The sequence below is a fragment of the Lethenteron reissneri genome, chromosome 55 (genome assembly GCF_015708825.2).
Source record: "Lethenteron reissneri isolate LAM-NWPU_2019-01 chromosome 55, ASM1570882v1, whole genome shotgun sequence".
NCBI lineage: Eukaryota > Metazoa > Chordata > Hyperoartia > Petromyzontiformes > Petromyzontidae > Lethenteron > Lethenteron reissneri.
Window position 1 is genome coordinate 8,315,509 of NC_083833.1, and position 25,031 is coordinate 8,340,539.

The window sequence follows — 25,031 nt, forward strand, 5'->3', positions numbered from 1 at the left end:
TGCGTGGTGGGTGGAGGGGGCGGGGCTCCCCCGGAAGTGGTGGTGGGGGTTGGGTTTCGTTGAGAATTGGGAGTGCGGGCGGGAGGCGAGGACTCCTCCACTTACGAACATTCGACATCTGCAGAACGTGAAGAACCAGTGGCATCTACAGAACGTGAAGAACCAGTGGCATCTACATCTGCAGAACGTGAAGAACCAGTGGCATCTACAGAACGTGAAGAACCAGTGGCATCTACATCTGCAGAACGTGAAGAACCAGTGGCATCTGCAGAACGTGAAGAACCAGTGGCATCTACATCTGCAGAACGTGAAGAACCAGTGGCATCTACAGAACGTGAAGAACCAGTGGCATCTACATCTGCAGAACGTGAAGAACCAGTGGCATCTGCAGAACGTGAAGAACCAGTGGCATCTACATCTGCAGAACGTGAAGAACCAGTGGCATCTACATCTGCAGAACGTGAAGAACCAGTGGCATCTACATCTACAGAACGTGAAGAACCAGTGGCATCTACATCTGCAGAACGTGAAGAACCAGTGGCATCTACATCTGCAGAACGTGAAGAATCAGTGGCATCTACATCTACAGAACGTGAAGAACCAGTGGCATCTACATCTGCAGAACGTGAAGAACCAGTGGCATCTACATCTGCAGAACGTGAAGAACCAGTGGCATCTACATCTGCAGAACGTGAAGAACCAGTGGCATCTACATCTGCAGAACGTGAAGAACCAGTGGCATCTACATCTGCAGAACGTGAAGAACCAGTGGCATCTACATCTGCAGGACGTAAAGAACCAGTGGCATCTACATCTACAGAACGTGAAGAACCAGTGGCATCTACATCTGCAGAACGTGAAGAACCAGTGGCATCTACATCTGCAGAACGTGAAAAACCAGTGGCATCTACATCTGCAGAACGTGAAGAACCAGTGGCATCTACATCTGCAGAACGTGAAGAACCAGTGGCATCTACATCTGCAGAACGTGAAGAACCAGTGGCATCTACATCTGCAGAACGTGAAGAACCAGTAGCGATCTACATCTGCAGAACGTGAAGAACCAGTGGCTACATCTGCAGAACGTGAAGAACCAGTGGCATCTACATCTGCAGAACGTGCAAGAACCAGTGCATCTACATCTGCAGAACGTGAATAACCAGTGGCCTCTACATCTGCAGAACGTGAAGAACCAGTGCATCTACATCTGCAGAACGTAAAGAACCAGTGGCATCTACATCTGCAGAACGTGGAAGAACCAGTGCATCTACATCTGCAGACTTGAAGAACCAGTGGCATCTACATCTGCAGAACGTGAAGAACCAGTGGCATCTACACTGCATAACGTGAAGAACCAGTGGCATCTACATCTGCAGAACGTGAAGAACCAGTGGCATCTACATCTGCAGAAGGTGAAGAACCAGTGGCATCTACATCTGCAGAATGTGAAGAACCAGTGGCATCTACATCTGCAGAACGTGAAGAACCAGTGGCATCGACATCTGCAAACGTGAAGAACCAGTGGCATCTACATCTGCAGAACGTGAAGAACCAGTGGCATCTACATCTGCAGAACGTGAAGAACCAGTGGCATCTACATCTGCAGAACGTGAAGAAACCAGTGCATCTACATCTGCAGACGTGAAGAACCAGTGGCATCTACATCTGCAGAACGTGAAGAACCAGTGGCATCTACATCTGCAGAACGTGAAGAACCAGTGGCATCTACATCTGCAGAACGTGAAGAACCAGTGGCATCTACATCTGCAGAACGTGAAGAACCAGTGGCATCTGCAGAACGTGAAGAACCAGTGGCATCTACATCTGCAGAACGTGAAGAACCAGTGGCATCTACATCTGCAGAACGTGAAGAACCAGTGGCATCTACATCTGCAGAACGTGAAGAACCAGTGGCATCTACATCTGCAGAACGTGAAGAACCAGTGGCATCTACATCTGCAGAACGTGAAGAACCAGTGGCATCTACATCTGCAGAACGTGAAGAACCAGTGGCATCTACATCTGCAGAACGTGAAGAACCAGTGGCATCTACATCTGCAGAACGTGAAGAACCAGTGGCATCTACATCTGCAGAACGTGAAGAACCAGTGGCATACATCTGCAGAACGAAAACCAGTGGCATCTACATCTGCAGAACGTGAAGAACCAGTGGCATCTACATCTGCAGAACGTGAAGAACCAGTGGCATCTACATCTGCAGAACGTGAAGAACCAGTGGCATCTACATCTGCAGAACGTGAAGAACCAGTGGCATCTACATCTGCAGAACGTGAAGAACCAGTGGCATCTACATCTGCAGAACGTGAAGAACCAGTGGCATCTACATCTGCAGAACGTGAAGAACCAGTGGCATCTACATCTGCAGACGTGAAGAACCAGTGGCATCTACATCTGCAGAACGTGAAGAACCAGTGGCATCTACATCTGCAGAACGTGAAGAACCAGTGGCATCTACATCTGCAGAACGTGAAGAACCAGTGGCATCTACATCTGCAGAACGTGAAGAACCAGTGGCATCTACATCTGCAGAACGTGAAGAACCAGTGGCATCTACATCTGCAGAACGTGAAGAACCAGTGGCATCTACATCTGCAGAACGTGAAGAACCAGTGGCATCTACATCTGCAGAACGTGAAGAACCAGTGGCATCTACATCTGCAGAACGTGAAGAACCAGTGGCATCTACATCTGCAGAACGTGAAGAACCAGTGGCATCTACATCTGCAGAACGTGAAGAACCAGTGGCATCTACATCTGCAGAACGTGAAGAACCAGTGGCATCTACATCTGCAGAACGTGAAGAACCAGTGGCATCTACATCTGCAGAACGTGAAGAACCAGTGGCATCTACATCTGCAGAACGTGAAGAACCAGTGGCATCTACATCTGCAGAACGTGAAGAACCAGTGGCATCTACATCTGCAGAACGTGAAGAACCAGTGGCATCTACATCTGCAGAACGTGAAGAACCAGTGGCATCTACATCTGCAGAACGTGAAGAACCAGTGGCATCTACATCTGCAGAACGTGAAGAACCAGTGGCATCTACATCTGCAGAACGTGAAGAACCAGTGGCATCTACATCTGCAGAACGTGAAGAACCAGTGGCATCTACATCTGCAGAACGTGAAGAACCAGTGGCATCTACATCTGCAGAACGTGAAGAACCAGTGGCATCTACATCTGCAGAACGTGAAGAACCAGTGGCATCTACATCTGCAGAACGTGAAGAACCAGTGGCATCTACATCTGCAGAACGTGAAGAACCAGTGGCATCTACATCTGCAGACGTGAAGACCGGGGGGTAGCAGACGAACCAGTGGCATCTACATCTGCAGAACGTGAAGAACCAGTGGCATCTACATTTGCAGAACGTGAATAACCAGTGGCATCTACACCTGCATAACGTGAAGAACCAGTGGCATCTACATCTGCAGAACGTGAAGAACCAGTGGCATCTACATCTGCAGAACGTGAAGAACCAGTGGCATCTACATCTGCAGAACGTGAAGAACCAGTGGCATCTACATCTGCAGAACGTGAAGAACCAGTGGCATCTACATCTGCAGAACGTGAAGAACCAGTGGCATCTACATCTGCAGAACGTGAAGAACCAGTGGCATCTACATCTGTAGACGTGAAGAACCAGTGGACTATCTGCAGAACGTGAAGAACCAGTGGCATCTACATCTGCAGAACGTGAAGTACCAGTGGCATCTACATCTGCAGAACGTGAAGAACCAGTGGCATCTACATCTGCAGAACGTGAAGAACCAGTGGCATCTACATCTGCAGAACGTGAAGAACCAGTGGCATCTACATCTACAGAACGTGAAGAACCAGTGGCATCTACATCTGCAGAACGTGAAAAACCAGTGGCATCTACATCTGCAGAACGTGAAGAACCAGTGACATCTACATCTGCAGGACGTAAAGAACCAGTGGCATCTACATCTGCAGAACGTGAAGAACCAGTGGCATCTACATCTGCAGAACGTGAAGAACCAGTGGCATCTACATCTGCAGAACGTGAAGAACCAGTGGCATCTACATCTGCAGAATGTGAAGAACCAGTGGCATCTGCAGAACGTGAAGAACCAGCGGCATCTACATCTGCAGAACGTGAAGAACCAGCGGCATCTACATCTGCAGGACGTGAAGAACCAGTGGCATCTACATCTGCAGAACGTGAAGAACCAGTGGCATCTGCAGAACGTGAAGAACCAGTGGCATCTACATCTGCAGAACGTGAAGAACCAGTGGCATCTACATCTGCAGAACGTGAAGAACCAGTGGCATCTACACCTGCATAACGTGAAGAACCAGTGGCATCTACATCTGCAGAACGTGAAGAACCAGTGGCATCTACATCTGCAGAACGTGAAGAACCAGTGGCATCTACATCTGCAGAATGTGAAGAACCAGTGGCATCTACATCTGCAGAACGTGAAGAACCAGTGGCATCGACATCTGCAGAACGTGAAGAACCAGTGGCATCTACATCTGCAGAACGTGAAGAACCAGTGGCATCTACATCTGCAGTACGTGAAGAACCAGTGGCATCTACATCTGCAGAACGTGAAGAACCAGTGGCATCTACATCTGCAGAACGTGAAGAACCAGTGGCATCTACATCTGCAGAACGTGAAGAACCAGTGGCATCTGCAGACCGTGAAGAACCAGTGGCATCTACATCTGCAGAACGTGAAGAACCAGTGGCATCTACATCTGCAGAACGTGAAGAACCAGTGGCATCTACATCTGCAGAACGTGAAGAACCAGTGGCATCTACATCTGCAGAACGTGAAGAACCAGTGGCATCTACATCTACAGAACGTGAAGAACCAGTGGCATCTACATCTGTAGAACGTGAAAAACCAGTGGCATCTACATCTGCAGAACGTGAAGAACCAGTGACATCTACATCTGCAGGACGTAAAGAACCAGTGGCATCTACATCTGCAGAACGTGAAGAACCAGTGGCATCTACATCTGCAGAACGTGAAGAACCAGTGGCATCTACATCTGCAGAACGTGAAGAACCAGTGGCATCTACATCTGCAGAATGTGAAGAACCAGTGGCATCTGCAGAACGTGAAGAACCAGCGGCATCTACATCTGCAGAACGTGAAGAACCAGTGGCATCTACATCTGCAGAACGTGAAAAACCAGTGGCATCTACATCTGCAGAACGTGAAGAACCAGTGACATCTACATCTGCAGGACGTAAAGAACCAGTGGCATATACATCTGCAGAACGTGAAGAACCAGTGGCATCTGCATCTGCAGAACGTGAAGAACCAGTGGCATCTGCATCTGCAGAACGTGAAGAACCAGTGGCATCTACATCTGCAGAACGTGAAGAACCAGTGGCATCTGCAGAACGTGAAGAACCAGCGGCATCTACATCTGCAGAACGTGAAGAACCAGTGGCATCTACATCTGCAGAACGTGAAGAACCAGTGGCATCTACATCTGCAGAACGTGAAGAACCAGTGGCATCTACATCTGCAGTACGTGAAGAACCAGTGGCATCTACATCTGCAGAACGTGAAGAACCAGTGGCATCTACATCTGCAGAACGTGAAGAACCAGTGGCATCTACATCTGCAGAACGTGAAGAACCAGTGGCATCTGCAGAACGTGAAGAACCAGTGGCATCTACATCTGCAGAACGTGAAGAACCAGTGGCATCTACATCTGCAGAACGTGAAGAACCAGTGGCATCTACATCTGCAGAACGTGAAGAACCAGTGGCATCTACATCTGCAGAACGTGAAGAACCAGTGGCATCTACATCAACAGAACGTGAAGAACCAGTGGCATCTACATCTGCAGAACGTGAAAAACCAGTGGCATCTACATCTGCAGAACGTGAAGAACCAGTGACATCTACATCTGCAGGACGTAAAGAACCAGTGGCATCTACATCTGCAGAACGTGAAGAACCAGTGGCATCTACATCTGCAGAACGTGAAGAACCAGTGGCATCTACATCTGCAGAACGTGAAGAACCAGTGGCATCTACATCTGCAGAATGTGAAGAACCAGTGGCATCTGCAGAACGTGAAGAACCAGCGGCATCTACATCTGCAGAACGTGAAGAACCAGTGGCATCTACATCTGCAGAACGTGAAAAACCAGTGGCATCTACATCTGCAGAACGTGAAGAACCAGTGACATCTACATCTGCAGGACGTAAAGAACCAGTGGCATATACATCTGCAGAACGTGAAGAACCAGTGGCATCTGCATCTGCAGAACGTGAAGAACCAGTGGCATCTACATCTGCAGAACGTGAAGAACCAGTGGCATCTGCAGAACGTGAAGAACCAGCGGCATCTACATCTGCAGAACGTGAAGAACCAGTGGCATCTACATCTGCAGAACGTGAAGAACCAGTGGCATCTACATCTGCAGAACGTGAAGAACCAGTGGCATCAACATTCCCCATGTTTAATGTACATACTATACAACATGTTTCGAATCGACAGGAAGAAAGTTGGACTTACAAACAGTAACTCTGGAACCGAACTCGTTTGTACTGTATTCCTGGAGGAATCCAAATGAGTTACAAATATTTTGTTTCACCGATGTCCAGTAGGGGCACGGGGTAAGAACGTTACAACAAACTGCACAAAAACACGATAGTCGTGCATAGTACAGGAAATACAAACAAATCACCCACACACATACAAATGAAACTAAACCATCCCCATCCTACAAGGCAAAGCCCATTGAGGTATGAACTTATTTTTCAGAAGCGACCTTGCCACAAATGATAGCTCAACAACGTGGCTTATCATGTGGACACGTATAAGCAGCTAAATAATATAAAAAGCGTATTTCTAAATTTGGAGGAAAAAAGCGGAGAACCCAGAGAAAATTTCCACGCGGCCACGGGGAGAGAGACATGCAAACCTCAAATATAATGCAGATATCAGGGTTGAGATTGAACCCACGACTCCCTGTATAGCAGACAGGAGAGCTTAACCCTGCTGATGAGACACTGTCGAAACCAGTCCTTGCCAATAAGCATCTGGTAGAAAAGCTTGCCCCTTCTGATGAGACGCTGAATGTCGAACCCAGTCGTTGCCTATAAACATTTGGCAATTCGGTAAAGTCACGTAGAATGGAAATAATAAAATAATAAAAATAAAGCATATAATAATTCTCACGACGTTTCGGCCACAACGCAAGCAGCCGTCCTCAGGTGGAGAACAGGTCTGTCGAGAAGACAGACGTCATTCAGACTCTGTCTTCTCGACAGACCTGTTCTCCACCTGAGGACGGCTGCTTGCGTTGTGGCCGAAACGTCGTGAGAATTATTTAATTATGTTTTATTATTATTTTATTATTTCCATTCTACGAGACTTTACCGAAAGAACCAAGAAGATGAATCCCTGCAGTCACGAAAGCTTTAAATCGAAATTTGGCAATTCATCAGCATTGATTCATGCAGTGACGTGCGGTGAGGTCAATGACTGGGGAGGCACTGGCTCGTGTCAGAGCCAGATCCACACACTGAGGGGGGCGTGGCCTCGCTGATGGGGGCGTGTCCTCACTGAGGGGGGCGTGTCCTCACTGAGGGGGGCGTGTTAGATACGTCCCCCTCAGTGAGGCAGATGTGATAGCTGCCTCCCCTGGTGCTTTTTAATTGCAGTTTCATGACGAGACCAGCGAGCCTAAATATCTGTATACACGTACGTGAAATAAGTTACCTGGAGTATGGAAGGCGAGGACATGAAATGAAGGGGTCTACAAACATCACATTGGTGACATACTGAGATAGTAACAGGCACGCGCTTATTGCCCGCGCTCCATCCAGTTACTGAGGGGTTGCGCAATCAGAGGGGAGGCTGAGCTCGTCGCTGCCTCACCTCTCATCTCTTCCTGTATTTGCAGTGGAGCTCCGAAAATTTGGCGATTTTGACTGTAAAAATAATTGGAATGGTACAGAAATGACATTTATAACACATGAGTGGAAATTTTTTTCTATTAATTTTATTTGATTATTCTTTGTTTTTACTTTTCGTAACAGCTATTTTCATTGGAGTATGATAGGTGAGGCTCTGCCTCCCCTGTCTCCCCTGACAGCACGTCCCTGAATTCATGCAAGCCTGACGCTGCTGATGAGGCATTGAAAGTCGAAACCAGTCCTTGCCAATAATATTTGGCAGGAAAGCGTGATTGATCCAGAGACATGTAATGTCAGAATCAGTCCCATTTAAACGTTAATCCATTTTCCAGCATCTGGGCATGCAAGCCTGACCCTGCTGATGAAACATTGAAAGTCGAAACCAGTCCTTGCCAATAATATTTGGCAGGAAAGCGTGATTGATCCAGAGACACGTAATGTCAGAATCAGTCCCATTTAAACGTTAATCCATTTTCCAGCATCTGGGCATGCAAGCCTGACCCTGCTGATGAAACATTGAAAGTCGAAACCAGTCCTTGCCAGTAATATTTGGCAGGAAAGCGTGCTTGATCCAGAGACACGTAATGTCAGAATCAATCCCATTTAAATGTTAATCTAATTTTCCAGCATCTGGGCATGCAAGCCTGGCCCTGCTGATGAAACGCTGAATGGCAAACGCATTCCTTGTCGATAAACATCTGGCAGTTCGTCAGCGTGGGCTCATACAAGCCTCAATGCTGATGAGACAGTGAATGTTGAAATCAGTCCTTGACAATAAATATCTTGCAGTTCAACAGAATGTGTTCGTGCAAGCCTGACCTTGCTGATGTAAATGTTGTGGATTTACTCTCCAACACACCGGTGGGCTGCAGTAGTCGCTAATTGTCGCGTTTTGTTTACGTGACAAAACCCTCACTGTGTCGGGTGGTGGAGGGTTACGACACAACATTTATACTTACACGATCTAACCCAAAACCTTTATTATGAATATTTGTCGCAAAAGCCTACTACATATTAAACTTCGTGTTAATTACCTACACCGTGGGAAGTTATGCTGTGGATAGACTTGCCACCGTCACAGGAATGTGGAGTTGTCACTATTGGCTCAGGGTCGTCAGTGGAGTTGAACATCGCCTCACACTCAATTGAGCATAAAGGCATGATCACCATCGTCACCACGACAACCGCCATCATCAGCAGAAGCATCGCCATCATCTCATCCAATCACTAAAATCATCATTATCGGCAGCTGCTTCCATCATCACCAACATCGCATTAGCAGCAGCAGAAACATCATCATGATCAGCAAGATCTTCTTACCAAAACATCATCAGCATTCGCAGCAGCATTCATTATGACCACTGTTAGAATAATAATCAGCAGCAGCAACAACAGCAGCAACAGCTGCGCAACCATCACCACTATCATCAACGTGGGCCCACATCTGAACGGTCAGTTGTGCAACATGGTTGCATGCAACTGATTATAACCAGACACGTCCACACATACTGGTAGGAACCTCCTGGTTACACCAGCCCACAAGGGATTATTGTGTCCGTCGTGCAGGGAGGGGCTGGGTGGGTGGGAAGGGGCTGGGTGGGGAGGGGAGGGTGTGGAGGGTGGGGGGTGGGAGGAGTGGGGCTGGGTGGGGAGGGGTGCCCTTATAAAACTCAACGTTAAACCTAGTCACGCCGGCTTGTGCCCGCCCTCACAGTCGGCCATATTTGCGGAATACACCACGCCGCCGTTGACCCTGGCCATTGACCGAGCAACCCAACGTTCCTACCAGCTCCCTCCGCAGGAATGTGCTATCAGCAGGGAATTAAGTTGTGCGATTTCGACAGCGACATGGTTGCGCAACTGATGGCTCGGATTGCCCCAGATCACTCAAGATTGCAACTGGTCGCTTAACTTGCAAACGATTGCGACTGCTCACTCAATCTGCAACCGGTCGCTAAGATTGCAACCGGTCGCTTGACTTGCAGCCGATTGCCCAAAAAGTGCACCCGATTGCTCAGATTTGCACCCCATGGCTTAAATTGCACCCGATGGCTCAGATTCCACGTGATTGCAGGTGATTGCAGCTGATCGCAGGTGATTGCTCTTGAGAGCAGCAGCAGGAGCAGCAGCAGCGTGGGAAGTGAACCCGTGAAGAGACGAGGCGAGGAGAGGAAGTCGTGGGCGGACTCGCTTTATTGAGTTCAGTGCGGACACGGGGAGAAGTCGCCTCGGCGGGAGAGGCGAGGACATTCGGTCATTCCACGGACGGGATTCAGTGTTCCGCGCTCGTGGGTGGGTTGGTTGTTGTTGTTGTTGTGTTTGTTGCTGGTGGTTGCTGCTGTGGTGGTTGTTGTTATTGTTGTGGTTTTTGTTAGGGGGGATTCACAACACGAAGTCACCGCGGTTCGGTCGCGCGCGCGCGCACTTCATTCACAACGACGCACGTGACGAGACGAACACCAACCACGACCTCCACCACGTGGTCAACAAGCTCCTCCACCACCAACCTCGTCAACAATCTCGTCCTCCACCTCCTCAACCACTTCCTCCTCCACTCCTCAATCACAACCACTTTGCCCTACTCCTCCAACCATCACCACAACCACCACAACCACCTATTCCTCCTTCCCTACCACCTCCTCAACCACAAACACCTCTTAATTGCGACCTCTTCCTTCTCAACCGCCACCAACCTCCTTCTCCACCCACACTCAACCAACGTTTCCATCATCGCCACATCATTCCTCCACCACATCATCACTACGCGTTTAAAACATTTCAATATATATACTATTCGTTATTTAACATCTACGATTATACTTTATAATATGTAGTTTTTTGTATTTCAATGTATAGGACACGAACGGTTATAATATATACTGTATGTCGAATATAATATACTATGTACTAGACTTAAGTATTTTCCACGTATCGGTCGGCTCGGGCTGTGAGGACACTGGGAGGCACGCGGGCTGCGTTTGACCTTCGGGCTGCGTTTGACCCCTCGGGCAGCGTTTGACCTTCGGGCTGCGTTTGACCTTCGGGCTGCGTTTGACCCCTCGGGCAGCGTTTGACCCCTTGGGCTGCGTTTGACCCCTCGGGCAGCGTTTGACCCCTTGGGCTGCGTTTGACCCCTCGGGCAACGTTTGACCCCTTGGGCTGCGTTTGACCTTCGTGCTGCAAGAACAAAACCGGGGCAGCAACACAGCCCCGACCACTCAAAACTCCGACACGTTCGTCAATAACGCAATGCTTTGATTGCGCGGCCTTGAAAAGGGCAATGAACCTCCTTCGTAGGCCAAGTGATTAATTATTTGAACCTCATGGCGGTACCATAGTACCCCGGCTCTCGCATCATGTCCGCGATGCAGTCATCTTTAGTCTGTTGATGGTCGGCCATGCTGCAATCGACTCATCTCGACGAGCTGTACACGATGCACTACTACGGTGCATTACGAGCGTTCAAGGTTTCAGCGCAATCGTCCTCGCTGCGTTTCAACATGGCGGAGTAGCACTGATTTCGGATTGATTAATACCCCAGTCGCGGAGATAAGTACACCCCTGGAAAAAAAACGTGTCCCAGAAATAAAATATTTAATTGACTCGACCATTTTGTATTATTTGGCACCCCGGGGTACCGCCACAAGGATCATTTACGCAAGAAATCCACACCAATTCGTTGGATTCATTTTCAGGAGGGTCCTGTTGCTGCTACTACGGTGAGTTTTTGTTGTTGTTGAAGATTAGTTGCTTATTATACGTGTGGAAGGAAAGCGGAGCACCCGGATAAGACCCACGCCTTGCGCGAGGGGGCAACGCTCGATCCCCGTACAGATGGAAACGGGCGGAGATTCGTCCTCTTGCTGCACCACCACCTCCCTGGCGAGGTGGTGGTGCGGGAAGGCAGTTGTGTGATCCATCAACCCTGGACGCTGTCTCCACAGTCCTGGATTATTTACGACATGCACTTAAAGAAGGCCCATTTCCTCTTACGACCACAGTGTTATTGACATAGTGTGTTGAGATGTGTGTCCCAGAGGCATAGGCAGCAGCAGCAGCAAATCATTCGTTGAATTGCGAGGCAAGTCCAGGGAACACGGGAGCCGGCACAATCTTTTCTCGATGTGGCCAATACCGCACCGGTGAATTTACGTGGCGACCCCTTTGGGTTTTTATAAAGCAATTTCACTGGCGCTGGTCGTGTAAATAAATCGGCGCAAATCAAGAGGATTGCCCCTTCCCGCTCAGGTGGTGCAAGTTTCCGCTCTGGCTCATGGGACGACACACCCAAGTCATCACTTTGCCCACCGCGGCTTCGGTGTCACATTGTTTACCAAGGTTCACAGTTCAAATGCGCGCGCGATGATTGGTTAACAGGTTCCGCACGTGCGCGCGCGCGTGTGTGTGGTGCGTGGGACACAGATCCCTATGGTTGGTCAACATCACGCTCGGCCGCCCTTGTCTCCCCAGTGGCGCGGTTTACACACCGCGCCAGGTACTCGTTTTACGGTTGAGACTACCTAGGGGAGGTTCAGGACCGGTTCAGATAATCGTCACTGGTGTTCGCCGTGAGCGGAAATCAAACTTCAATGATCAGTCAGCGCCGCTCTCCGTGCTACCGGCAGCTGTTCACCAAGCATTCACTCGCAGTGTCTCGCAGAAGGCTGGAGCAATGCGGACAGAGAGACACCAAAACGTTTGAACAGTTTGCAATGACGGGTCGCGAGGAATAATGCAGCTGCAGTCTTGATATTATTCTACGTGATTTGAAGCTTTCGTGACTGCAGGAATCCATACTCTTTGGTGCTTTCGCTAAAGTTACGTAGTTAGAAATATAATGAAATAAATCACGACGTTTCGATCGCAACACAAGCGATCGAAACGTGTTTTATTTCTAACTACGTGACTTCACCGAAAGAACCAAATAGGATCATTCCATGTGTGTGTCTCCAGCGTGAAGTGCTGCATTCAAAAACAATAATACGGGCCCCGTACGCTTGCAGCAGGGAATCTGTCTTCCAACCGCAAATACAGCCCAGTTGCCTCCCAGTGTTCCCAAATCTTGAGCCAAGGAATTGGACCGGCTCCCTTCAATGAGGGTGGGAGGGCGTGGTGTGAAGGGGGGGGGGGGGGTCAGGCGAGCGAGTGTGGATGCGAGGTCAGAGGTAGGGGGGGGCTAATGCAGTGAGCGCGGGGAGCGGTGGCGCAATGGTTAGCGCACCGACTGTCGCGCCGAGTTTAAATTAGCGATTTATCGGGGCCACGGCTAACGAATGATATCCGATCTGGGTGGAGGGACTCATCTTCACCAAACCCGCACTGACCGGCGTGGTGAAGTATGGTCGAACCACCCATATGACCGACACGTCACAGGGAAGCGGAGACCCTCGTTTCTCACCGGCTGTAAATGACGATCATCATTATTATTATAATTGTATTAATTCGGTGAATGTATCTTTAGTGGGATCTTGGGTAGATGGTTAAGATAATGCCGCATTATCGATTAATCGATTAATGTCGCCAATTAAGATCACGACGCACGCATTTCCGCACAGAAGCAATGCTGTGGGGGGGGGGGGGTTGCTTTCCGATTGGCGTACGCTGCGTAATCGTGGATTTTACGTGACCCCCCCCCCCCCACCAGCCACTAGAGGCAATGTTCCAAAAAATATATATCTTATAATCGACTGTTGAATAGATCACGGGAATTTGGGGGGGCGGAGACCCATCAACACTCGCTCCATCACCATCACCAGCCCATCACCGCCGTCACGCGATCATACATCACCCGTCATTGTACATGTAAACCCGGCCCATATAGTCTGCAATAATCATATAACCCCCCCCCCCCCCACCCCATCTTAGAAGCTTTTACTCAGAAAAAAATAACATTAATCGCATTAACAAAAACAAAAAGTTATACTTGCTATGAAATTATTTTCTTTTCTTTTATATATAAAATCGGAAGATAATCGGAAACAAACTAAAACTGATAGAACATTATACAAATTCCTGCATATATGTGTTATGTTGTGTTACACGTAGCAAAACGCGTCTCGCTGTGTTTCCCCCATATATAATTCTCTTATATCATCATCATCATCCTCATCAATAGCATCATCACAATCAATATCATCATCAATATAATTATAGTAGTACAGGTCTATGGTTATTAGTTATTACTGTCAATACAAATATATCCAATTGCTTAAAACACTTCTACAAGTAAATACAATAGTAACGTTGCTTCAACAACACCACGAGGTTTCACGCACGCACACGTGGGGAGTGCGGGGGGGACATCGCTCTGGGGGCAGGGAGGGTAAGGGGCATGTGCACGGCTGAACGAATCGATGAATGAACGAGTGGGATTCACAACCTCACGGACCACGATGACCATAAATAACATCGACCAACATCGACGAGTTGTACGAACGGCATAAGAATCACGGGGGTACGGGGGGGCGGCTAGGTGGAGGGGAGGGGGGGGCTAGGCATGAGACGCAGCGACACAGCTGGGTGTGGGATAGGGTCAGGGTAGGGAGGGAGAGGGTCGTGATTCTCACCTGTCTCACATCTCACCTGTGGGCTCAGCTGTCTCACATCATCTCACCTGTGTGATGTCTCACCTCTCATCTGTCTGGTTTCAAGTGTCTCACCACTCACCTGTGTATCATTCCTCAGCTGTTTGGTTTATCTCACCTGCCTCTCACTTCTCACCTTGTCAAATATCACCCGTGTGATTTCTCACCTGTGGCACCTGATTGCTCACACCTGTGCTCTCGTATCTGTGCTTTCGCGCATTTGTGCTTTCACGTCTCACCTGTGCTTTAACCTGTGTGCTCAGCAAGTGAACTCAGCTGTGCAAACCTCATCTGTGCCAAACCTGTGTGCTTTCACCTGTGCTCGCGCACCAACCTATCCCACCCGTGTCTCCCACCTGCGCACTCTCCCGTCTCATCCCCCGCCCCCCCTCCCATCCAGCATCTCCCGATCCAGGGTTCGGCATCGAACTGGATCGGACCCCTGACAGGGGTACATCAAGGGGACTCACAGCTCGCCCACCGAGGGGGTCGTTACTCGTACCAATATTCACACGGGTCAGCAAAGACACGGCCACTCGGAGTGCGCGTGAGAATGGATAAAGGCAATGGTCTCGCGTACAACCTGCACAGGCTCTCGGTGCAATTGCTGTTGTTATTGGGCACCTATGGAGGCCAGCGCGGCGCACTTATGCGTGGTTGGGTGTGGCAAGATCCATTATCCAGCCGTCTTTGTATCCCCAGAGCTGATGTTATACGCACCGTACCAGGTACTGATTTAAGGCTGAGTTGATCTATAGGAGGATCAAACTCAGATTCATAGCGCAGTGAGCTAACCACTGCGCCACCGCCCAAGTGTGTGTCAAGCAGGAATAGATGGGGTCTCCGTTAGGCAGACTCAGCCTTAAATAAATCTGGTCCCGTGTGTGAACACGAGCGCTGGGGAGACAAAGGCAGCCAGACGTGGGTTTAGAGCCACACCAGCCCCTCGTGTATCACAGTCTCGGCTTTAACAGGTGCTCGCTGACAGCACCTTGCCCCAGCAGCATGTTAAAGGTGACACGGAGGGGTGTTTGCGTTTGTCAGACTGCACCGGTTCACCGATTCCAACCGGTTATTTTTTACCTTCGCGATACATTCATAGATCTGTGCGAGTGTAAGCGTAGATTATATCCGATTTAAAAGGGTTTCTCTTGCTGGGCTCCCATGATAAAAAAAACAACAACTCTGTTCTAAACGGGCTGTTACGTTATCATTAACAACAATATACCGAAGAATCACGGACCTTGGTTAATCCACTGCTGGACGAATGCCTCCCGATGCCATATCGATCACGAGGGTCGTTCGATCATACTTCACATCGCGCTTTTCAGTGCACGGGTTTGGCGATGGGTGGTGGCGGTGGTGGTGGGTGGGATGCCCAGGACCGGTTCGTATATCACTCGCCACTGATGTTAGCCGTGGCCGGGTATCGAACTCTGTGGTGTTAGCGAGCACCCATTAAGGTCGACAAGTCAGCCCCTATATACAGCCCCCTTATCCAAGCGCCGAGTGAACACGAGGTATAAGCTTATGTTTACAACCCGCATTATCGGGTACTTATTGGAGGCTGAGTCGACCTAGGGGAGGGCCACGATTGGTTCAGATAATCGCCACTGGCGTTGGCCGTGAGCGGGAATTGAACTCGGGCCGCCGTGATCATAGTGCAGTGCACTAGCCACTGCTGCGCGCTATTGGTGGTGATTAAACATCGGTATCTATATCTTCGTCCCACTACATGTTATTAATATTCATATGGTTACAGATACGATGGCCTGGTGGGGGAGCGGTGGTGCAGCGGTTAGCGCGCTGCGCGGGGAACCCAGCCACCCCGAGTAACAATTCCAAGGCCATGGCCAGTGATAACTGAACCGGTCTTGAGCCGACACCCACCCTTCTGTAACCCGCACTGACCAGCGTGGTGAAGTATGGCCTTCATCCAGCATTGGACTGACGCTGGGCTGTCAATGATCAACGTTATAATTTATCGTTATGGAGCCTATCCAGTCGCACCAATGTGGGGGGGTTCTGTACATAGTTACCGCCAGAAGAGACTCCGCGTGTAACCACTGGGGCAAATGAAATCAACCAGCAATGACAATGATCGTAATAATGATAACAATGCCCTCGAGTTAACCCAGGAAAGCCTCGTCGAGTCTCAAGGTCTCTTTTTAAATCCTTTATATTAAGTTAACTTGCTTGCTTGCGCGCTTACGACCAGTGCAAATCTTTCGGTCGTTTTTTAACCCACTTCCCGTGATCCAATCGAGCTGACATTTTGCACACAGGCTCGTTGTGCGTGACAATTTCTTTTCGTGAAATTTTTTTCCCAAAATTTTACACTTTTAAGGAAAAAATAAACTAGATTTAATTACCAATTGCTTAATGGTGGCAGGCAATCATCTGACCCATAGGTGGCAGCCATCTCAAGCCAGAGGACGAGAGGACTCTAGCCGCCACGCATATAAAGGATTTAGAGTGAAAAACTTTGTTTTGACGGGCACATTTTTTTTTCAGGAGGGCCCTGGCACGTGAGAAACGCGTCCCGTTCCCACCAGCTCGCTCGCTCCGATTCAACAACGGCCTCCGATTCACATCGATCCCAATCGAACCCATATAATTGAATGCAGGCATCTGGGGTAGGGGGGGGGGGGTCTGCGTGTGGCCGCGCTGACGCTCGCCGCGAACCAATTCGACGATTGGCAAAGGGGAAAGAGATGCTTTGAGCTCAAAGCTCCACCACCTCGTTTACTCAACTCCGCCGTTACAGCTCCTCCTACGGTGTTGCTCTCGGGGTCGGAGGAGAGGCTTTAGGATGAGTGGAGCGAGGCGGAGGAGGGGAGGGGTGGAACCAGCAAGCAAAAACATCTGGAACAAGCACGGGGAAAACCTACGACCCACGGGGCCAGACACGGCCCACAACTTCATGTCACACGGCCCGCGAATTAATGTCCTCATAGCCTCACTAATCGGGTGCTAGAGGGCGGGGGGAGAATACTGTCAAAGCTGGCATGAACACTGCGTTTCTAATTTTATACGCCCAGCTACAACTTTTGAAACACGCAAACGACATTTTTAACCGTCACTGCAAAGCATCTTCGCTGCACTTAATGGGGGCCCTACAGGGCGGGCGGGGGAAGGGAATACTTGACCACCTGGGTTTCTAATACTTTTGCTCTGCACTCGGGTCACTGCCGTCCATGCCTGCGGTGTCTCTGTGCACTGGGCCGAGCCGCCCTGCCCGTCGAATCTTGGCCGCGAAAGTTCCTCTTGGAACCTCGATCAGCAAGAAGGTCCCTCCTCCACCAGCCCCACTGCCGCTCCTGAGCTGTGCCCGCTTGCGTGATAATGCCCCCAGCCCTCACTGCCCCCACCCCAACCCCCACGTAATACTGTCAGCCGAGATGCCACCCCATCCCCGACGATCATCACGATCACACGCAGCACCATTTTTCTCCCCAGACGTATCGTGCGGCCAGCGTCTGTGATGTTTATTTGGCGCACGCCGCATCGGACGATGCGTTTTACTGGCGTGTCCTCCACTCGTCTGTTGGCACATCGGTACGACCGTCACCACCCCCACCTCCCCGCCTCTTACATCTGTTGAAATGTTTCCGTAACTTCATTGTGTAATTGCTCTGCTATCGGTCTCAATATTATTCTGGCCGAGCCCACGCGCGCTAAAAATAACAATTAATGTTTTTTTTTTCGTGGAGGATTTTGTTTGTTTTTGCAATATTCTCCACATGTCACGCGATGTCGCGCAGATGCTATTTGCTCCGAGTACTTTATTTATATTTAGGTGGCCCGAGGTCACTCACTCGTGCCGATGATACTTTATCCTGTTCACCCGCTTAAACATAAACCTGACCGGGACTTTTGCTAAACGTTTATTTGGGTTATCTTGAGACTAGAATTCAATATTTGTCAAATATTAGCCGGAGATATGAACCACACAGGGGCTCTGCCATGCACCCTGCACTCATAGTTCACCATGGCAAACACCTTGTTTCCCACTCACTAAACTCTCTTATAATTAGTTTGTATTTATCCTTGTAATATTGAACAGTGAGCAGTTAGTCTAAGAAGTTTGGGAGTATTCAGTTAGTCAGGCTCAAATACCCACTCCCCATTCCCTTGTCCGAAAATCTGTCTGGGTGTCGCGGTGGTTCAAGCACTCGGGAGTTTGGTACTTCCAACCCGGAGGCCTCGGGCTCGCATCCCAACCAGGGTTCACTCACGGCGCGTTATTTTATCGTCCGTTGTGGAACTCTGCGGGAAATGCGATCGGCGTTAACGGAGATTCTCCCCGCGTGATGCCCTTCCCTTGTCCGGTAAGAAAAAAAAATCCTGGCCAATGTGATTTTAAATAACGGCCGTCGATTATCGGAGCAGGAGGAAAGTTGGGAAACCTCGCCACGCCCACGAGGAGATGATGCTCGAAGGTCTGCTCTGCTCACGGGCCCACGGACCGACTTGCTCTACTGCCCCATTCTCCTGGGCACCTCGCGGCCGTCGCAAGTTTGGGAGTCTCACGCTAGATCCCTACGTTATCCACCAACCCTGTCCTTCAAAGAGCCGGTAACAATTTTATGGGGAATTAAACAATGGTTGTTCTACGGACAGACTTGCCCCCTGCCATAGAGACGTGGAGTTATTACCACTGGCTTGTGGCTGTAAACAACTGGTGCCGTGCCCTCTTAGTTGCCATGGTCCCGTCTCAATTGACCTCTTCTCGTGGGGGTCACCTCACTGCCACCACCCCCCCTCCCCCACTTCGTGTCACCTGATTGCAGGACATGTGACCGAGGTATCGCGTGTGATTGGTTGTGGAGCTGCCGCGATCGCGCCCGGGCGATTTGTTTGAGCAACCCGAAACCGCTCCCGATATCACCGCCACGCAACTACACCACCGTTGCACCCATTGCGTGGCCGCTTTGTCCACAGCATCCGAGCGAGTGGGTTGCGCAACGAGGAAACTGACCGGTTTCGGGATCGGTGGGACCGATCGTCACGGGTCGAACAAAATGCGCCGCGCTTAAGCGATGGCGGAAACGCGTCGCTAAGAAATCTCCGAGCGGATCGTCGCTCGAAAGCCGAGGAGGCGGTCCCCAATGCTCGTAACCGTCGACGAACCGCTCGCAACCGGTTGCAGAAACGTCCGGACATAAGCGACTGCGTTGGCGCAACTGATCGCTCAGGCGTCGGCCCGGCTTTTCAAGGCCGCCGCTACACTAGGGGCAATTTTACGGCAATCGCCGGAGGCAATCGTAAGTTGCAACAGTTGCCGCTGCAGATTATCCGGCAAACAATTCTAGTTGCCCGCACGTGGAACGAATCTGATCGCCGCTGCTGTTCCTGCCCCCTCTGGGATGGACAACTGGGATGATGGCAGCGTTCAATCAGATAACGGGTGGCAACGGTTGCTCTAAAATTGCCCACAATGTGGTCCCGGCCTTCAGAGCAGCGGCTCCCGATGGGTTCACAAAAAGCACTGGCATCATCGCGTCACGCCACGTGGCGTTGCACCGAGTGGCGTCACACCGTGTGGTATCATACTGAGTGATGTCACACCGAGCAGCATCACACCGCCTGGCATCACACCACGTGGCATCACACAGCCTGGCGTCACACTGCCTGGCATCACACTGCCTGGCATCACACCACGTGACATCACACAGCCTGGCGTCACACCGAGTGGCGTCATGGTGGGAATGTTTTCAGTTAGGAATGTTCAGGAGTCTACCGCATCTACCGCACATCGTCGTCATCATCATCATCAATATTACGACAGGAGCTATTCGACATCGACTACTATATATAATGCATATATAAAAACAATCATGAATAACAACAATCACTTAAAAAACGGCGGACGGACACGCCGCGGGGAAAGGTCTCACTCGCGGGGTCTCCGATCGGATCTCTCTCTCTCGCTGGCATGCACGCGTGCGCGGACCGGCGCCGCCGATTTCAGAGACAGGGTTCCACCCGTAGTCATCTCATGAACCTGCCATGAACAGCGCGACCTGCGCCCAGAAGAAACGTCGCCTCCCGCAGCATCCCTCGGCCGCTCGCGGGTGCGAGGCCGAGCGCCTGGGCCCCTGCCCCTCGAGGGCGGGCGGCGGTCGCGAGATGTCAAGATGTTTGATATGAACAGGGCCCTACATTAATAGCAATAATAGTAATACTCATACCCGAACGGGCGATACATGTATTGTCGCTGGTCAATATCAATAGAATACCAATTTTCTGGGTGGGGGTGGGCTGGGGGTTATTGCCACGATCGCCGCCCCCCCCCCCCTCGCGCCCTTCCCCTCCCACTTGGATATTCCGAGAGCGGAAGCTGAGAATTCAATTCTTCTCAGGGGGCATTGCTGGTGAGACCAGGAGAACTAGGATCCCACTTTTTTCTTTGCGTCTCAAATGTGGGTAAAACGAACATACCGAGGGAGGGAGTGGGGGGGGGCTACGCCGATGGTAACTCATGGAGGCGTCCGCAGGGTGCGAGCGCGCTGTTTTCAATCCATACAATCGCCAAGGGGCAGCTGCGGCAGTGAGGAAATGTCGTCTCCCTCGCCTGGGTTCTATCCCGGACCCTGACTATGCGTGTACCGTGTCAGTGTTTGGAGTCCCCGCGTTCTCTCTCTCTATCTCCAGTCGCGTGAATTGTTCGGCGTTGCCCCCCCCCGCTCCCAACCCCAACCGTCCACATTGAGAATCAACGCGCGCTCAGATTATTTGGCTGCCGCTATAAATTATTCCCGTGCCACGCGATGACGATACCCGCCCCTTCGGCGATTGGTGACTACGACGAGGAGGCGTCATCGCGCGTGGCGAGGTCGTCTCTGAACGGCGGCTCACGGGCTCATTGGGCTTTACCTGGTTAAGAAGCCGAGCACTCCGTTTGTATTTTCTCCGCGTGAATTCGATCGGTAACCCAGCGAATGGGAAGAGGAGGGGGAGGAATTGGGAGGGGGGGAGGCTTAAGCCTCTCCCAGCCTCCCCCCCCGACTAAACCTCCCCACCCCCTCCTTCCACCCACACTGTGAGCCGTCGTGTTCTTCTAAGTTTGGTCCCTAAACAGGGGTCTTATATCCCCACACTGGGGAGAAGGGGAGAGGGGGGATCTAGGGGAGAAGGGTTTAAGGGTTAGGACAAGTAGGAGGGGGTCAGGGTGACATCGTAAAAGGGGTGAAAGAACGGCGCGTGGCGGCGACAGGTGTTCACGGTCACCTGAAACGTGTACAGGTGTATAGCACACCTGTAGGGCACCTGTACAGGTACATCGCACACCTGTAGGGCACTTGTACAGGTACATCGCACACCTGTAGGGCACCTGTACAGGTGCATCGCACACCTGCAGGGCACCTGTACAGGTGCATCATGCACCTGTAGGGCACCTGTAAAGGTGCATCATACACCTGTAGGGCACCTGTACAGGTGCATCGCACACCTGCAGGGCACCTGTACAGGCGCATCATGCACCTGTAGGGCACCTGTACAGGTGCATCGTACATCTGTAGGGCACCTACACAGGTGCATCATACACCTGTAGGGCACCTGTACAGGTGCATCATGCACCTGTAGGGCACCTGTAAAGGTGCATCATACACCTGTAGGGCACCTGTACAGGTGCATCGCACACCTGCAGGGCACCTGTACAGGCACATCATGCACCTGTAGGGCACCTGTACAGGTGCATCGTACATCTGTAGGGCACCTACACAGGTGCATCACGCACCTGTAGGGCACCTGTGCACACACTTCGACACACGTGGGCATCTGTGTGTGCACAGAAACGATACGTACACCTGCACAGGCACACATACACTGACCTGTGCGTGCACCCCAATGCACACCTGCACAGGTACACATACACGCGCCTGTACGCACAGCTGCACGTACACCTGCACAGGTACCCATACACGCGCCTGTACGCACAGGTACACGTACACCTGCACAGGTACCCATACACGCGCCTGTACGCACAGGTACACATACACCTGCACAGGTACACATACACTGACCTGTGCGTGTACCCATATGCACACCTGCACAGGTACACATACACCTGCACAGGTACACATACACCTGCACAGGTACACATAGACCTGCACAGGTACACATACACGCGCCTGTGTGTGCGACTTGCACGTGCCCGTATGTACACCTGTATTTACACCTACACCGACCCCACTCAGCTCACCGCTAACCCTCGCTCGATCGTCATGAAGTGCAACCTCACCGTTAGCCCCCTGCTTTCGTTACCGATCAGCAAGGGGATACGCAACGGGCCAAGGGGGTCCCCCCCCCTGTTCGTCAAGGGGGTCCCCTGCGCGAGATTCCCATCGCTAAAACCGCTGGGGTTTCCAAACCGAGCGGTATTTGTTGTTGTTGTTTTTGCTTTACTGGAATAAGCCTCTTTTTAATTAAACACAAGTTTGGAGAGATCCTGCATATGCACCCATAGATTGTGTATCTGCTTTCCAAACGTGTGTTTGCCTTACTCGAGCGTTGATGTGATTGATCATCTCCACTCGTAACGCTTCGCCACCACCACCGCCGCATGGTGTTCGCTCTTCGCTCTCGTAGAGAGAGGGGGGGGGGAGACTCAGATGCACCAGGAGGAAGAACCACAGATGAGGAGCGGGAAGGCTGCAGCAGCAGTAACCACAGTGGCTAGGAGATGTTAACTACCTCGCCTGGTATACAGGAGGTCGTGGGTTCAATCCCGACCCTGACGCCTGCTGCTGTATATTTGGAGTTTGCGTGTCTCTCTCTCTCTCATCATCATCACGGTGGCTACGATATGCTAACTACCTCGCCTGGTATACAGGAGGTCGTGGGTTCAATCCCAACCGTGACGTCTGCTGCTGTATATTTGGAGTTTGCGTGTCTCTCTCTCTCCCCGTGGTCGCGTGGATTTTTCTCGGGGTCCTCCGGTTTTTCCCTCCACGTTGATGCTCGACATCACGCGTTTAGAGTATTTGGCTGCGATACATTTCCACGCGATGATGATAAGCCACTTCGTTGAGCTATTAATTTTTGAGAGCCGGGTCGCTTCTGAATAAGAGCTATAGAGCTTACTTGAGAGCCTTAAATAAATAAAGTTTAGAAGAGTAGTTTAGCAGCCACGCGGGAGGAGCCAGCGCTACCAACAATTGCCGTAGCCCTGCCGGTCCTCCACATACGAAGGTGTCATCAGCCAATGTATCAGTTGTCTATTATACACCACGTGGGAGGAGCACCCAGAGGTCAATCCACGCGTGCAAGGGGGCAACGCTCTATTCCACACAGATGAAACAGGCAGAGTCCAAACTGTGCTGTGCCGCCTTCTCTTGGCGAGCCATGATATGGCAACCTCCTCCACGACCACGGGAAAGTGGAGTTTCGCAACAACGTCTGTGTGTGTGTATGTGCGGGGATCTCCCAGCCCCGGCTGATGATGCTGCTGCCTCCTCGCACCGCTGGGTCACTACAGGCGGCCACGTGCAGCGACGTGGCCACCGTCACCGCCCGGATAATTTAATCGGAAGCCGGTGGTTCGCCGGCAGGACAAAGCGCACCTGAACATTAGCAACTTGTCCTTTTATCCCTGGCTCTTTTTGCTCGTGTCTCTCCCAAGTGCGCGCGCGCGCGTTGGGGCAATAACGCATTGCGCAATGCGAGCCCGGCTTCCTCCAGGGTGAGGGCACCGCCCCCCCACCCCGCCGCCCCGTCGTTACGGACGGATGGACGGAGGAGCCGGCGAACGCGCGAGCCCCTTCCAACTCTCAGCCGGAGAGAGAGAAAGAGAGCGTGGAGTGGCCCGCCTTACCCCTGCCATCCCATTGGAAACCCCAGCGACTTCCCACCGCTGCCTCCAATCTTTTAAACGGTGAAGGACAAAACACGAGCACACAAATACAGCTTGGGACGGGCGGTCTGGGGGGGGGGTCGACTGCTCACCGTGCCAAACAATCACCAAGGTGGGGGACGCAGGGACGCGGTTGGGTGGGAGGGGGGGCTACAGTTCAGGGGGGCTAAGAGAGGCGAGGGAGTCACGGACAAGGTTATAGGGGCTTCAGGCTGGAGGCAGCCTGCTCGGGGCCTACACCTAGGAGCTAGGACTATCACTAGGGGCTACATCTGGGGGCCAGCCGCCCCCAGAATTAAAACAGACCTTGCGCCATTCCAGCCGCTGACCCCGGGGGGACCCGAGTCGGGCCCCGCCACCCTGGGCCCCCGCCGGGGCCCCCGCCGCTCACAGCGGGCTCTCCGTGTCGGCGCAGGCGCCGCCGCCGACGGCCACGGCCGCGGCCACGGCGGCACCGGCGGCACCAGCGGCGCCGGCGGCGCCGGCGGCGTTGGCGGCGGCGGCGTTGGCGTCGGGGGCGGCTGCCGCGGTGCCGTCCTCCCCGTTGCAGCGCCCGTTGGCATCGCAGTCGCTGGCCGAGCGGCTCAGCTGCACCTGCACGGCGCCGGCCCTGGAGGCGCCCGGCACCGGCAGGTCCGGGCTGGGGGTCACC

The 25,031-nt window shown here is 51.5% G+C and overlaps 1 protein-coding gene across 2 annotated transcripts in view; it reads right to left on the bottom strand.

Annotated features, from left to right (window-relative positions):
• Positions 1-10,114: 10,114 nt before the first annotated feature.
• The window catches only part of LOC133356827 (sodium- and chloride-dependent GABA transporter 3-like), a 75,984-nt gene continuing 61,067 nt past the window's right edge, over positions 10,115-25,031 (bottom strand). Inside the window, exons 15-16 of one of the 2 annotated variants that reach the window (XR_009756901.1) lie at positions 10,996-25,031; positions 10,115-10,959 (exon numbers count right to left, since the gene is read on the bottom strand). The exon at positions 10,996-25,031 is cut by the window's right edge and continues 14 nt beyond it. Coding sequence is in view for 1 of the 2 variants with exons in the window: in XM_061574541.1 (XP_061430525.1) it covers positions 24,767-25,031 (265 nt within the window). In the remaining variant the exon portion in view is untranslated. The other variant, XM_061574541.1, reaches the window with a different exon arrangement.